The 13,797-nt window shown below is 43.9% G+C and overlaps 1 protein-coding gene across 1 annotated transcript in view; it reads left to right on the top strand.

Moving 5' to 3' along the window:
* Window positions 1–8,887, top strand: part of ADTRP (androgen-dependent TFPI-regulating protein) — a 30,788-nt gene extending 21,901 nt beyond the window's left edge. Inside the window, 2 exon segments of the mRNA XM_010158965.1 lie at window positions 2,618–2,769; window positions 8,844–8,887. Coding sequence (XP_010157267.1) covers window positions 2,618–2,769; window positions 8,844–8,887 — 196 coding nt within the window.
* The last annotated feature ends 4,910 nt before the right edge of the window (window positions 8,888–13,797 follow it).

Here is a 13,797-nt window from a genome sequence, read left to right as displayed (position 1 = left end):
TACTGCAGTCATGTGTGCCATGCTTCCCCTAAAGCCCCTGTCAGCTGAGCGATTTCACCCACGGGAGACATGGCTCATGCCAGGACCTGAATCCTCATCAAAGGATGAGGATCCAGGCATCAACACATTTGAGCCCTCCCAGTGTCTTCTCTGAACTGATGTTGCATGGTGCTCCTGGGCTCATGAGTGGAAGGTGGTACCTTAGGGAACTTTTTCCCTGTGTCCCAGGGCCCTGGCAACCGGACAAAAGACATTTGGATTTCAATACTGTTGCTTCCCCCCCCTTCCCAAGACAGCAAGGAACCTCCTGCCTGCTTTCTTTTTGCCCCCTTGTCTAGGTTCCCTGCAACCACGGACAACAGCTTTCAACTAACAGGAAATCTTCTTAGCCTGCGCGCAGACTCTATCTGTCTCAATCTGTCTTCCCCATAATTCTGGGCATTGTCTGCTTCTGACTCACTCTCTGATGTCCAAGGTAAAATCTTGGTAAAAGTGAAATTTGGTGAAATGAAATCTTCAGAATAATAATCCTCTGAATCCTGCGTGTATATGGAACAGGTGATTACCTGTGAGAAATGAGTAATAGATATTTGCAAGTTGTGGGGTGCATTTTATGAAATTCCCCAGGAGAAAAAAACCACAACACCAAAACCAAACAAAAAACAAACAAGAAAAACCCCACACAGACCAAAAAACCCACCCAACCAACCAAAAACCAATAAAACCATAAACTCTCAGCCATTCTGTGATCAAAATGAGTAAGTTCAGGAACCTGGAGGTATATCACAAGATAGAAAGAACTTGTTATCACACAGCTCCCACCGAGTCAGAAAGCTGAAAGTGCTTTGGTGCTCCTGCATAGCCAGGTGTTTAGGTTGAAAATAGGGGTCAGAGTGCTCCATATGAGGCACGCCAGCTGGCCAAATTGCACCAAGATAATCTAGTTCCTCATTATCTAAAATAAAGGCGGTTGTCACTCTCTGTTTTACTATTTGAGACATTAAGAAAACAGTACCCGTGTGAGGTGAAGAACGCACACTGACATTTGCAGGGGCTCCAGTTAGCGCTCTGTCTTCAGTATTTCTGCTCAGCCTCTCTGTGGCCTTTTGTGCAGGCTTTACTATTATATTTTTAATTACTTAACTGTTTCACAGCCCAGTTTGTTTGATGAAAGAACCTTAAATAATGAAAATGAGCTTCTACACTTAACATTTCCATGCTCAGCCCAGACAGCTCCACTACCAACCCCCTCCATTTTTCCACTCTACCCCTTAGGTGGGGATTAGTGAACGTCTCTTTACAGGCAAGGCAAAAACACACTTTTTTTATGCCCTACCCCATCCTTTTCTAACTGAAAAAGGAGATATAATCTTTTCGGGCTTTTTTTTTTTTTTTTTTTTTTTTTTTACACTTAGCACTCTCCCATTCCTCAGTTTCGTGACACAGTTTCAGGCTGGTGGGGCAGCCTGTTTGTCACTTTTCTTTACGGCGTGATGCTCAGCGTAAGTTGGCAGGCTGGGTGCCATCAGAGAGAGTGGGATTGCATTCCCATGTTAGCACTGGTGGTGGAAAGTATGGCATGCTCCTCAGATGTGTGGGTTTTTAATCAAGAATTAAACCTTGTAGGAATCTTTGCAACCAAAGGGGTTTTTCTTTAGGGAAGGACTGCCCATCATTAGAACGGCACATTCCAACGATCACTGAAGACCTGCCCTATCTTTTACATTCTTGACATATTCAATACAATATCTGTAATTTTATCCATAAAAAATATTTTTTCCTATATTTAATATAGAAAGACCGTTTTTATATTCTTAAGTTCAGACATTTGCTACCAGGCAGTCTTATGAGCCATAAACAATGAAAATATTATCAGTGAACTGACAGCCACAACAAAATGCTTTTTGAGAGAACAGAAAGGCAGAAAGAGCGGGTCTCAGTAGAAGAAATTAAGCCCTATAAAGCAGGCATATTCATTCTCTTCCTTTTCCTTCTTTTCCTTCTTCTAACAGTGATTTGCTAATGGTCCTGGCATAAAGGAGCAAAGCAACTACATCCCTTTCCTACCTATCTGCTTTCTCCTCCTCCTCCCCTTAGAGCAAGAGAAAAGGTGCAGGAGAATTCCCCTTGCCCTCTTGCCTCCTGAAAACTTCGTTCCACTTCCCAAAACAGTGGTCAACAGCAGCAGGATACAGACAATGAGAAACAGCGTTTTGTCTCCACAGACACTCGAGATCTGGATAGGAGCTAAAAACCTGTTGTAGCTCAAAAGCAAGCACATGCGTGAGAGCTTATTTGAATAGTCAAGTGCACATCCCTATTTCTGAGCATTTTGCTATTTTACTGTTATTTTACTGCTGTTAATAGCCAATGCCACCAGGATGACAGCAGAACGTTGCGTGTGTTTCAGCCTGCGCTGAAACTCATCTAATTTAGCAGCGGCTCAAGTGTGCTTCACAGCAAATACCCCAAATGCCGAAGAGAGACATCAACAGCTGAGCTAATTTTCTCTGTATCAAGATTGTTTTGATAACTTGGCCCTTCAGGAGTTAAAAATCATGAAGTGGTTCTTCTAACTGAGTGGTCCTAACCAAAGGTCATTTCTCTCCTTGTCTAGGGTCCTGTGGATTTATTCTGTAACGGGAGAGTGGGTATATCCTCTGTTTGCTTTGTTCAGCCCAGCCGGGCTAGCAGCCTTTTTTGCCGGTAGCCTTGCCATCATCGTCTCTTTCTACAACTTCGGGGAGTTCCTCAACCGTATGATATGGGGTCAGTCCAAGTTTTGTTTTTCATTTAGATCCCTGTGAAAAAAATATTATCTAAAACGAATTCCTGTCATCGCCTAGGCAGGTGGGGAGAGGAAGGGGGCCCTTGTACACTGCAGGGTGGCATTGGGGTGTCTGAGATTGCCAGGTCCTAACTGGTTACTAACAAACAGACAACAAATTTGAGCAAGAATCTCAGCCCTACCAGGTAAAAGGCTGGGCCAGGTTTCTCTTATGTGGCTCAAGAAGCACCTCTTACCAGCATAATCCCTGGAGTTTGCATTATTTCTCAAAGAAGGGTCCAGAGGAACCAAATCACTTGGGCTAAAACTCTTATATCTGCATCTTGTGGTGTTTGTCAGGCCAGGGAATGGCACTGTTTGCTGACAACTTACAGGAAGGCAGTAGTGTATCCAAGTGAAAGCATCGCAGCAGCTCCGTAAGAGAGCACTTCTGAAAGTTTTACAAACTGTTGAGAGCATCTCCCTTCTGCTTGGTTAGTGGTATAATCAGTGCTGATTTAAAAAGAATGAAAGGCAGTTTCCTTGGACAAATGGGCAGTTAGGGAAGAAAGGTTAGTAGTTTAGGGGGTCACAGTCAACAGGTCAAAGAAACAATGAACTGATGAAGCAGCTCTGGTGGTTTGGCATGGGATTGCTATCATAATTTTCCTTTCTGATTCCTCTCTCCTTTTTCATTCAAGATTAAGTTTTTGAGGATGAAAGTGTTCCTGTCAGGAAATTGTGTGTATTTTATTTAGGACAAATGTGTGAACATTTGCAAATTCTTCAACTAGCTTTCTGATGAAAGAAAAAACACTGCAAAAACACCTCTGAAAATAAATAAGACAACCTCCCTCTGTTCTCGGGGAACATTTGATGCCTGATCCGTTTTGTGAAGTCTCACATGCCTGTCAAGCTAAAGTAGAGTGTCTGTAGCTAGTCTCTCACCATCCGTACTCAGCTACCTAAAAGGAGCAGACTGACTTTCAAATGTGCTGATTAACGAACCTCACCGCTTGATACCTCTGTAAATAAGATGCTTGCTCTACATGTCCATGTTTGGAAATTTTGGACAAACTCTATCCTTGCATAAATGTGATATGAGATGAGGGTTGCTGGTAAATGAAAACAGATCTGGAGCCTTTCTGCACTAGCTCTGGTTTAAGAGGCATCACATAAATAGTAACTATTACTAATCAAAGACCACATCAGCACTACAAGACAGTATGAATCTTTATATGAGATCTGATATCTGATACATCTAGGTATCAGATTCTTTCATCACTGAGTAAGTATTAGTAATTTCAGGCCTAGAGTATGCCTGATGCATAAATTGGACATAATCAGAACTAAAATAATTTGATTTCCAAAGTGTTAATTGGTCAAACAAAAGGTTGTGCCAACCAGAGATCAAATTAACTGCAAAAATTAGATGCATTTTGAACAGCTGACTAAATGCACTCATTTAAGAGATGTTAATTTCAGAGATCTCTAAAGAAAATGGGGCAAGGGCTCAACTTTCTTTTCTGTGCACACGGAAAGGCTGAAAAGCACCCCCAGTTGTGACAACATGAATGTCACCTCAGAGAAAATATATATAAAACCACGGCATACATGATAGCCTCTGTTGGTATCTGGCATGCTCTTACAATCCATGGGGGAGTCCTGTGTTTGGTGGGTCTGCTTCTCCATGAATACCTGATATTTTTCAAAGGAGTTGCAAAATCACTGCCTTACAAATGACATGGTGTTTTTATCCATGTGCAGGACACTCCCCCCAAGTTACAGCTCCCCATGTCTCTGCAAACTCTTGCTCGCTGATTCACATTCATCCTCAGCTCTTCACCCCCAGGGTGAGCAGCATTCCCTGGATTTGCTGTATTCTGATAAAAGAAGTGGCAAGCTGCACCCCAATAGTTGACAGCTCTGCGGTGTCTGAGGCTGCAGTTTGACAATACGGGGGCTTTGGCAGCAGTAAGTCCTCAATAAGCTCCTGCCCACCACCCCTCACTCCTTCCGCACATGCCTGTTTCTTGCGAGCAGGGGTTGTTTTCAACTCGGATCATTTTCCCAATCCATTTCCCAGCTGTGTCCACACAAGAGAAGGGTAGGACTTCCTTAAGTTGGTATTGATAACAAGGTCCCGGTAAGTATTGAAACACAGCCAGAGGGAAGCTAATCCAAATTAGAGTGTGCCAGAGTTTTAATATGTTCCTGACTGAGGCAAATCTTTGGCTCAGCATCGCTGGAGTAAAAACAGCTGCAAACTGAATGAAGCTGCAATTCCGACATAACTTTCTTCTAGCAGCAAAAATGGCTCCACGTACCTTTTTTCATCCTGCCCTCTCCTGTATCACCTTCCCAGCAGAATAAGGGAGATAATGCAGTTAGAATGACCCTGCGGGGGGTGGGGCGGGGGAGGTGGAGAGGGACCAAACACAACAAACCACAAAGCAACCACACACAAAGCAAAACAATCCATGGTGGTAGGTAGAGGACAGACCTCTTCATCTCTCCATACCCTCCACCCTGCCCACTTCCTCCCTCCCCCAAAAGAAAGGTCACATAGAAGGGCACTTCCGCCCTCCCTTTTACCTCCTGCTCGGTCCCCCAAAGGCACAGTTCGAGTTACAGAGGAATGCAGCTGCCCACTAGGTTTCTATAGGCACATCTGGATACACCTGGAGCAATTAGACCTGATGCCAGTGGCATCTGCCAAGGCGGAGAGCCCTGCCTGGGCTGCTGCAGCCAGGCTTTGCCCCAGAGGAAAAGGCTCCAGGGCAGCTGCTGCTGCTTCCTTCTTTCCCACCTGAAGGAAGAAAATCTGTGCCCAGATCAGTTGCATTTATTCAAAGGTGCAAGAGATGGTTAACAAACAGCTCTGTGTGAGTGGCAAGCCTGGTTTTCCTCTGGACTTGCACCCTGTGGCAGGCTATGCTGCAAATGAAGGCTGTCCCACAGCATACCACATACTTCATGTGGGCTCTCTACCACGTTCCTTTGTAGTTTCAGGCCACTATTGCTTTTCCTAAAGCTAGCTACATAAATATTTACTCTTCTTCACCCTTAAATGTATATTCAGTTCCAACTTATTCCACAGTCTATGGATGGCAGCTTCCAGCTTCAAACAAGTCATTTTTAAATTTTGTCCTGTGCTTGACCAAAAAGATCCAGCGTCATTTCCAAGAGCTGGAAAATCCAGGCTGTCAAATAATATAACCTTGTTTTTCCTTTTCAGAACAATCAAAAGATGCCAGACCCTAAATTTGTTTTATTATTTATAGACAAACTGCTTCATACAGTATTGGAGGTTTTAAAAATGTATTATCTCTCATGTGCCTCTCCCTCCACTTGCACAGTTGGATTGGTGGTAACTAAGGCAACCCAGCTGCACAGCCTGAGAGGCACAGAAAATAGTACCAGTAATGATTTTTTTTTTTTGTTTTAAATCCCAGAGTTTCTGGAGTACTAGACAATGCTGAGTAATACAGAAACTCCAAAGAGGATAATTGGAAACAATGGGCTGATTCTTTTACTGCCATAAATTTACCTCAGCCAAGAATTTGGCTGCAGGGTCCAAGTACCAAAGATGAACCACACAGTAGCTTCTGCTGTTCCCGATGGGTAGGAAACATCACATAGGCAACTGATCTCACCTTACTTTGACTGGTCAAATGAGAACCCTCAAAAATAAAGCAAAGCAGTTTTCCCTTAGGTTTTGCTCCTGGTGAGACAACCACAGATCCTCAGGACAAATAGAGACCCAGGTTCTCCACATCAGACAGAGCAACATTTCAGGCAAGGTCTCTTCTCTGGCACCACCATTTGAAGATGGAGCAGACTTATTTTCCTTCCATTTAACACACCTGGGGAAAAAAAAAAAACAAAACCCCGAACTCAAACCCAACCCCAAAACCAACATCAAGGTAACATGCATCAGCTGCTTCATTTCAGTACTTGGAAATGTAGGTAGATAGGAGCTATAGCTAGCACAGGTACCTGCTCCACCAGTGATTTAACTGGGAAAAGCTCTGGCCAGTACCTGCCTGAGGAACACTGTGGGGGGTGAAGACAAAAGCCAAAATTAAAGATATTGTAAAACAAGGGGTGAGGCAGTACAACAAAAGTAAGAGCCATTGTACTCAGGAAAAAGACAGTGGAGTAACTTCCTCATGCCCAGTGCACAGATGGATGTGCTCCTCCAGATCTTCTACGAGCTCTTGAATATCTTGTGAAGATATTGCTGAAATGGGTTCACCTAAGGCTGAGCTCAAATTCAACAGCAATCTGCTCTTTAATGGATTTTTCCTCTTCCTTTTGGAGTATTTTTGCATTAAGAGCATTTTTGAGAAACATATAACATGTTTTGGGAATCGATTGTTTTCCCTGGGTTTTATTTTTGGTGAAACCAAGCTCCCTGAATACGCTGTAGTCAGCTATTGGGAAACCCAGCCTATGTGACAAGTGCGTAAACCTGCGCAATGCAAAGCAATGCTACGACACGATTGAATTCTTGATGTTCTCATTCTTCTGAGCAGCTGTTGAGGTTGCAGAAATCAGAGTGGCAAATAAAAGGATGCAAAGGGAAACTGTGTGGGGTATGATGTCATTCTGCCATTGTACTGGTAGACGCTTATGAACTGCAGTTTTTGTATGCATTAACATACTCAAGTTCTGCAGGTAGTTATCAATCCAGGCACAGGTTCCACCCTTTGTTACTACAGAGTCCGGGAGGAATTTTTAAACTGAGCCTCTTTTCCAGAAGAGATCTTCATTTGGCCTATCATGCCTTTAAAAAAACAAGAATAAGGGCCCAGGGTATACCTGTTTCTTTTGATGAACAACTAATGTTTATACCTACAACTTCACGGTATTGCCAATGATGAATGGAACCCAAATGTGAGAGGATTTACAGCCCAAATTTTGCAAACCAGTTATGAATATTTACTTTTGCCTCATCCGTTCATCCTAGTTGTGCCACAAACCTGTGATGGCATATTTATACCCTTCCTATTTGTCACTCCCCCAAGCTGCAATTTACCCGTCGGGTAGCGGAGTCTAGCTATTTAAAGGAAACCTGCACCATCTGTCACATGCCCTATTCTTGCTGACAAGTTTATCTGATGATCTACTGGAGGGAGACGGGGTCGGAAGCTCTAGTGACCCAGGGCTTATGATTCCATCACTGGAAGCCAGACATTAACAGGTGCTTGCTAATATGCTGTCCCTGGCCTAAGAGTCCAGTCTTTTTTTGGTGGAGTTTTTTCTCCCTCATCTTTAAAATTTCTATTTGGTCAGTACAAAATAATTCTGGGATTATATGGGAGGGAAGAAGTACCAGGATTTTGTTCCATACTAGATCAATTGCCAAATGCTATACAGGCTGGTGATAAATAAAACACAGCAAATAGTGTTTCAGAGCCTCTGAGGTCTGTGGACAAGGAAAGCACCTTTAAAAGCAGGTTCCCTGTGGGTAAACAATCATCAACAGGGAAGAAGAGAGACTGAGACAGTGCTTTGGATAAGGGTGCCCAAATGTATCTGGTTATTGCCCCATGGTAGCACATCTGGACTCTAGCTGGTGCTTCCAAAAGCCGTGGGTCTTTGGTAGGTCCTCTTCCATCCTGGCCAGGCATGTGAGGATGTTCCAGATATCCTACCTGCAGGATGAATCATCTCCTGCCTTTTCAGATGAGCCATATTTTTAAGGTTTTCTATGTTAATTCTTGCACCAAGTTAGGCTTGTTTGGTGGCAGATACTTTTTCCCCACTAGCAAAGCAAGGGCTGTGGCCCATGGCAGATTTCAAATCCCTCCTCAGAAGTCAAGTAAACCTTTATTTGCTAGGGACATCCCGGGCTCATTTGACTTCTGCACCACTTCGGCATTGGCAGCTGGTCCAAGCCACCCACTCATAGCTTACTCCCACTCCCAGACAGGTTTGGTTCCCCAGGGATGTGGAGAGGCTGGGGCCAGGTTCACATCCTCCTCCAAGAGTGTGCTAATTCTGTGAGATGACTTCTTTGGCATGCCTTTTTTTTTCCCCAAATAATCTGTTCTCCTCTGCCTCCGAACAGGAGATTCAATAGCAATACGGGACTACAGGCGGAAGGGCAAGTGAATCGTCCTCTTCAAGCCAAACAATCTCTCCATGAATACTGAAGCCATGAAGTAGAGGAAAATAAATGCAGCTGTGATAAATCCTTTCTCCAATGCACTGCAGCTTCTGGTGAAGCCATTATGTCATCAGACATATGGAAAACTGGTGGAAAATATGAAATGTTTGCCTCTTACATGATAACTCTGCAACTGCTATGAATAAGAAACTTGTGTTCATCTGTTTACACAGATTTCTCCTCTCTTGCACAATGTACGTGAGGATGTGTCCATGGTTAAAGCTCGTCACTGGTAAACGAACTCCCTCATGAGCTTGGCACCACACTGTAAAAGACCTGTGAATGCAAGCCAGCTCTTGTTTGGATTACCCTTCATCGAGTCTGGAAAAGATTAGGAGGAGGGGCAATTTTAACAGTGCTGTGACTTCCAAGCTAGCTAGATAACAAATTGGGCTAACAAGGACTGTAATTAGCAATGTCTGCTCAGAAAGTTTACCATGAAGCCAAATTCTTCTAACGAGAAACATTCTGGAATATTAATATGCATACTATCTCCCCTCCATTTTAACAGGAAATCTGAATGCATCACTTTCTTCCTTTTTCTTGGTTTCAGTTAATCTTGCAGCAAAAGTAACCTAATTATACTGACTGTATGATTGCTTTGACAGAAAGCATGTTAATTTAAAGCACTGTTTAACATAAAGCTGCCTGCCATATAATTACATTCTATTCACATGTTTACTAATCTTGCTCAATATAGTTGATTTCTGTTATTAGCCTCAACATCTTGTTAACGTCTGAAACACTGGAGATCTGCTTTGCAAACTCCAATAAACAGGCAAAACCGACAGTAGCCTAAGTGTTCCTTAATGGTCAACATGAAAAAGGAAAGATCTCTGTTATTAGCCTTGCATTTAAGCGAGGATTTGAAACTAGTTGCAGTACTTAAATGCCTAACTCCATCTTCACTGCCAAAGCCCTGAGCTTAGGGCTACTGTGCACACAGTTCACAGGGGTGGTGTTTTCATCTTTCAAATGCTGCTGGAGCTTAGTAAAAATGAAACACATTGCAAGCTGCCTGTCAGCAATTAAAAAAAAAAAAAAAGTATACATAAGGTTGTTCCTCTCACATGTTAAGCACCTGATAAAATTCTAGTCTGGGAAGTTACCATACTAGGGCTAGACTGTAAACTAAGTTAACTCAACGGAAGATGTGTGCCCATTCGGAAATTCCCAGCTTATCTAGATAACTCGCTCCAGCTAGCTTTCCAAGGGGAATGTAAGCAATTACACACACACACACACACACCCCCCTCCCTCCTTTTCTGTTGAAGCTGAAAGAGAACATGGAAAGAATTCAGCTGAAAGATGCTGGTCAAAGGAAATATTTCAGAGAGGCAGACAGAAGAAAAACTGTGAAGGAATTAGGGAAGAGGAGAAAGTTCAGGAGACTCCTTGTACAGGGTTTTTTGAAGGGTTTTTTTTGTGGGGTGTTGGGGTTTTTTTGTTTGTTTGGGGCTTTTTTTTTTTTTTTTTTGTACTAATAGTCCTGTGCGAGCAGTTTAAATGTCAAAAACTCAAAACAACACCTGGGCCTTGACATGGAGGGGCACTTCTTTCAACATCCAGCCAGAAGATGAGCAGCAGACCTTGTCCTTGGCTCCTGCTTGCACCAAGATTTACCTTTGGGATCCAGTGTGGTACTTTTGCTGCTGGACTACAGGGGTTTGGCAGGAGAGGATAAACACAGTGGAGCAGCAGGGGAGTTTCTTTCTGTGAAAAGGGCTGAGAAGAGGCACTGCTCTCTGTTACATCCTGCATGGAAAAGCTGGATCCCGGTCATGCTCTTTGGGAAAGCGATCAGGAACACCTGTCCCCAAAACACGACTGCTGGGCTGCTAGGTTTGCTTTGCCCCTTTGTCTGATGCACGTGAAGCCCTGTAAGGAGGAATACATACATCATTGGTCACAAATTCACATTTTCCCTGTGATTTCCAAAAGGCTTTGCTGAGGTACACTGAGTGAGGATCTGGCCTTTATGACATTTACACTAGATTTCTCTTTCCAGCCTGTTTCTCCCTCTCATTTTATTTTGAGTAAGTATGCAAAGTCAGTCAGAAATGTTTATTTATAGCCGTAGATTTTCATGGCTGTATAAATTAGATGTTATTACTGAATGAGATGCCCGCCCACTCACCCAGTGCAGCTGTACAGGAATCCTTTCATGCTGCCTGACGGTACGCAGTCTCAATCGGGAGGGAAATGACATGCTCCCAGTCAGACCAAGGGACCGCTGCTTAAACCCCCGGGCAGAAAAAAACCCAGCAATTAATTTTTTCTGCAGTACAATGTGCAGTATGACAACCACAATTACTTAATACTGTTTAGACCTGCCACTTTTGTTTGGTAGAGAGAAAAACGACAGTTTAAATTCACCAGAGGAAAAAAAAACAACAAACCAAAACCAAGCTAGAACCTACCCCTGGACTTTCATTTTACAAGATTAAGTCATTTTTCTTTGGAGGGAGTGAGCGGGACAGGGACAGTCAGGGGAAGTGAAATTGCTTGTTATTTGAGACTGAGCACCACCAGAAAATAAGGACCCATCCCATACACACAGAGCTATTTCCAGCAGAAACAGCTGGAAAGCAATATCCACCATGATTTGGAGCCTTTAATCTTAGTTCACACCTTTGTAACAGTTTACTCCCACAAAAAGCATAGGCAAGTGCTAATTTATTCCCTCCCCAATTTCCCACACAAATTTCTTGGTTTGGGTCTCTGCCAGAGCTTCAGGGTCACAATCTGACCTTAATAACATAACTTAGGATTGTTCCAAGACTTCAGTGGAACTACTGAAGATTTATTTTGATGGATATGGGGCCAGGATCTGGCACGCAGAAAATACGCAAAAAATACACTCTACCAAAATGTCTAAAATAGTTGCCCAGGGAAGCTGAAATTCAATTTGAGACCTTGTATTCACTTGGCAGAGCACATAATTAAATATTTTGTGCCACAAAATTAACCGAAGAGTCTCAGGGGTATTGGTAAGAGGAGGCTTAGAGTCAACCATGAGAGCCAAACTAAGACACATTTCCCAGGCAAGTTATCTAGTAAATATTGGGGGGGGGGGCGGGTACAGGGGACGGACACACACACGAAATCAGTTCATTCATATATGGGTTCATAATAATTTTTGTTAGTATTTAATCTTAGTGATCATCTGGTTACCTCAGAGGAAGAGGTTATGGGCTGTGTAGATTCATATGAATAACCCCAATATCAAGTCCTGCTCTTGAACTAAAGCTACTGCTCACAGTTAAGAACTGTTTGTGATTGAATTAACTGTTTGGGGAAAAATAACAGCAGATAAAAAAACCAATGCAATTACAATAGACCAGGCCTCGTAACAAGCGGTCGAAAGCTCCGAAGTGAAATTTTTGCCTTTTGGAAGTCTCCATAGGCCCTACCCTGCAAGGATTCAAAGTGTCTGAAAAGTAAACCAAATACCTAAGGTGTTTGATGTCAATACACTTTAGCTTAACTTCCAGAAATCGGTGTTTAAAAACATGGGTTTGAGTAAAACCTCTAGGATATAGCCCAATAATAGTTCTGAGCTATAAAATTTAACAGTAATACTTGGTGTTTCAAATGTCACCTTCTATCAAACCCTCTCAAAACAAACAAACCTTTCAGTTCCTTTCCCCTCGAGAGGGTAATTTCCTTCACTGCCCAGAGAGCAGCACATATATAATACAAGAATGCTTTTTTCTACACCTGAGACAAACCGAATTGCCTCCTGCGAGTACGCAGGACGACCTAGTTTCACTGTCAGAAAGGACTACATTGCTCAAGGAGAGGAGGTGGAAACCTACATATACCAACATATACCTGCTTTTTGTTTTGGGATGTTCATTCGAGTTTCTGGCGTGGAACCACCTAGCAATGATGCCATCGCCAGCTGGCGGATGGGACACACGTTCATCGCTCGGCCCGATGAAAGTTCATGTGCTATGGCACACTGCCACTCTGCCAGTGTTGGGAAACACCGGGTTTTCCTTCTTGCTGCTTCTTGTCCACATCAGGATCAAAAGCTCTGGTAGCAGCATCCCCTGGCTCTGAGGGAGGCACAGTACATGCAGGCAGGGGAAGGGTCCATCTGTGAAGGGTCCAGGCCCCCAGGTGACCAACTCTCTGCTGCAGAGGTGACCATCCCCAGGCTCGGAGGTGACCGTTCCCATGGAACGACATTGGAATGGGCCGCCCAGGCAGGTGGTTGGGTCATCATACTTGGAGTTATTTAAAAAGACACATGGATGAGGTGCTTAGGGACATGGCTTAGTGGTGGACTTGGCAGTGCTGGGTTAACGGGTGGACTTGATGATCTTAAAGGTCTTTTCCAACCTGAAAGAATCCCTGATTCTATGGGAGGGACAAGTGAGCAAGCAGCACACCTCCCCTGCCTCACCGATGGAGCTCTTGCTCAGAGCTTGCAAGGACTCGGGTTGTTCTCATCCAGGCCCACAATCAGCTGTCCCCACCTGGGCCGGCAGCAGGAACGCCCAAAATCACGGGAAGGGTCTCAGCTCCCACAGGCTGTGGTGCACCGTGGCACGGGTTCGGCGTGCCCAAGAGGAGGATGAGGACACGTGTGTATAGAAGAGGAGTTCCCTGCTTAAGGGTTTGCTTCCATCAGGCTTCTCCAGATGCTGCCAGAAGGACGGTTTGTGAAGCGTGCCTCGGAAGGGGAAGGAACGCGTTAAGGCAGGGGGGCGGGGGGAGGGGGTGTGTGTGTGGTAGAGCTACCGCAGGGTCCCACGCCCCAGGAAATGGACCAAATTTCAGCACCTTGGTCCCATCGAAGGTCCTGACGTTTGACTGACCGTGGGTTTTTTCCAAATCCTAAGGGCGG

Source organism: Eurypyga helias, unplaced genomic scaffold, assembly GCF_000690775.1.
Source record: "Eurypyga helias isolate BGI_N326 unplaced genomic scaffold, ASM69077v1 scaffold18250, whole genome shotgun sequence".
In the NCBI taxonomy this organism is placed as follows: Eukaryota; Metazoa; Chordata; class Aves; order Eurypygiformes; family Eurypygidae; genus Eurypyga; species Eurypyga helias.
Note: the sequence above shows the minus strand (reverse complement) of the source record. Positions and strands in the feature narration are given on the sequence as shown.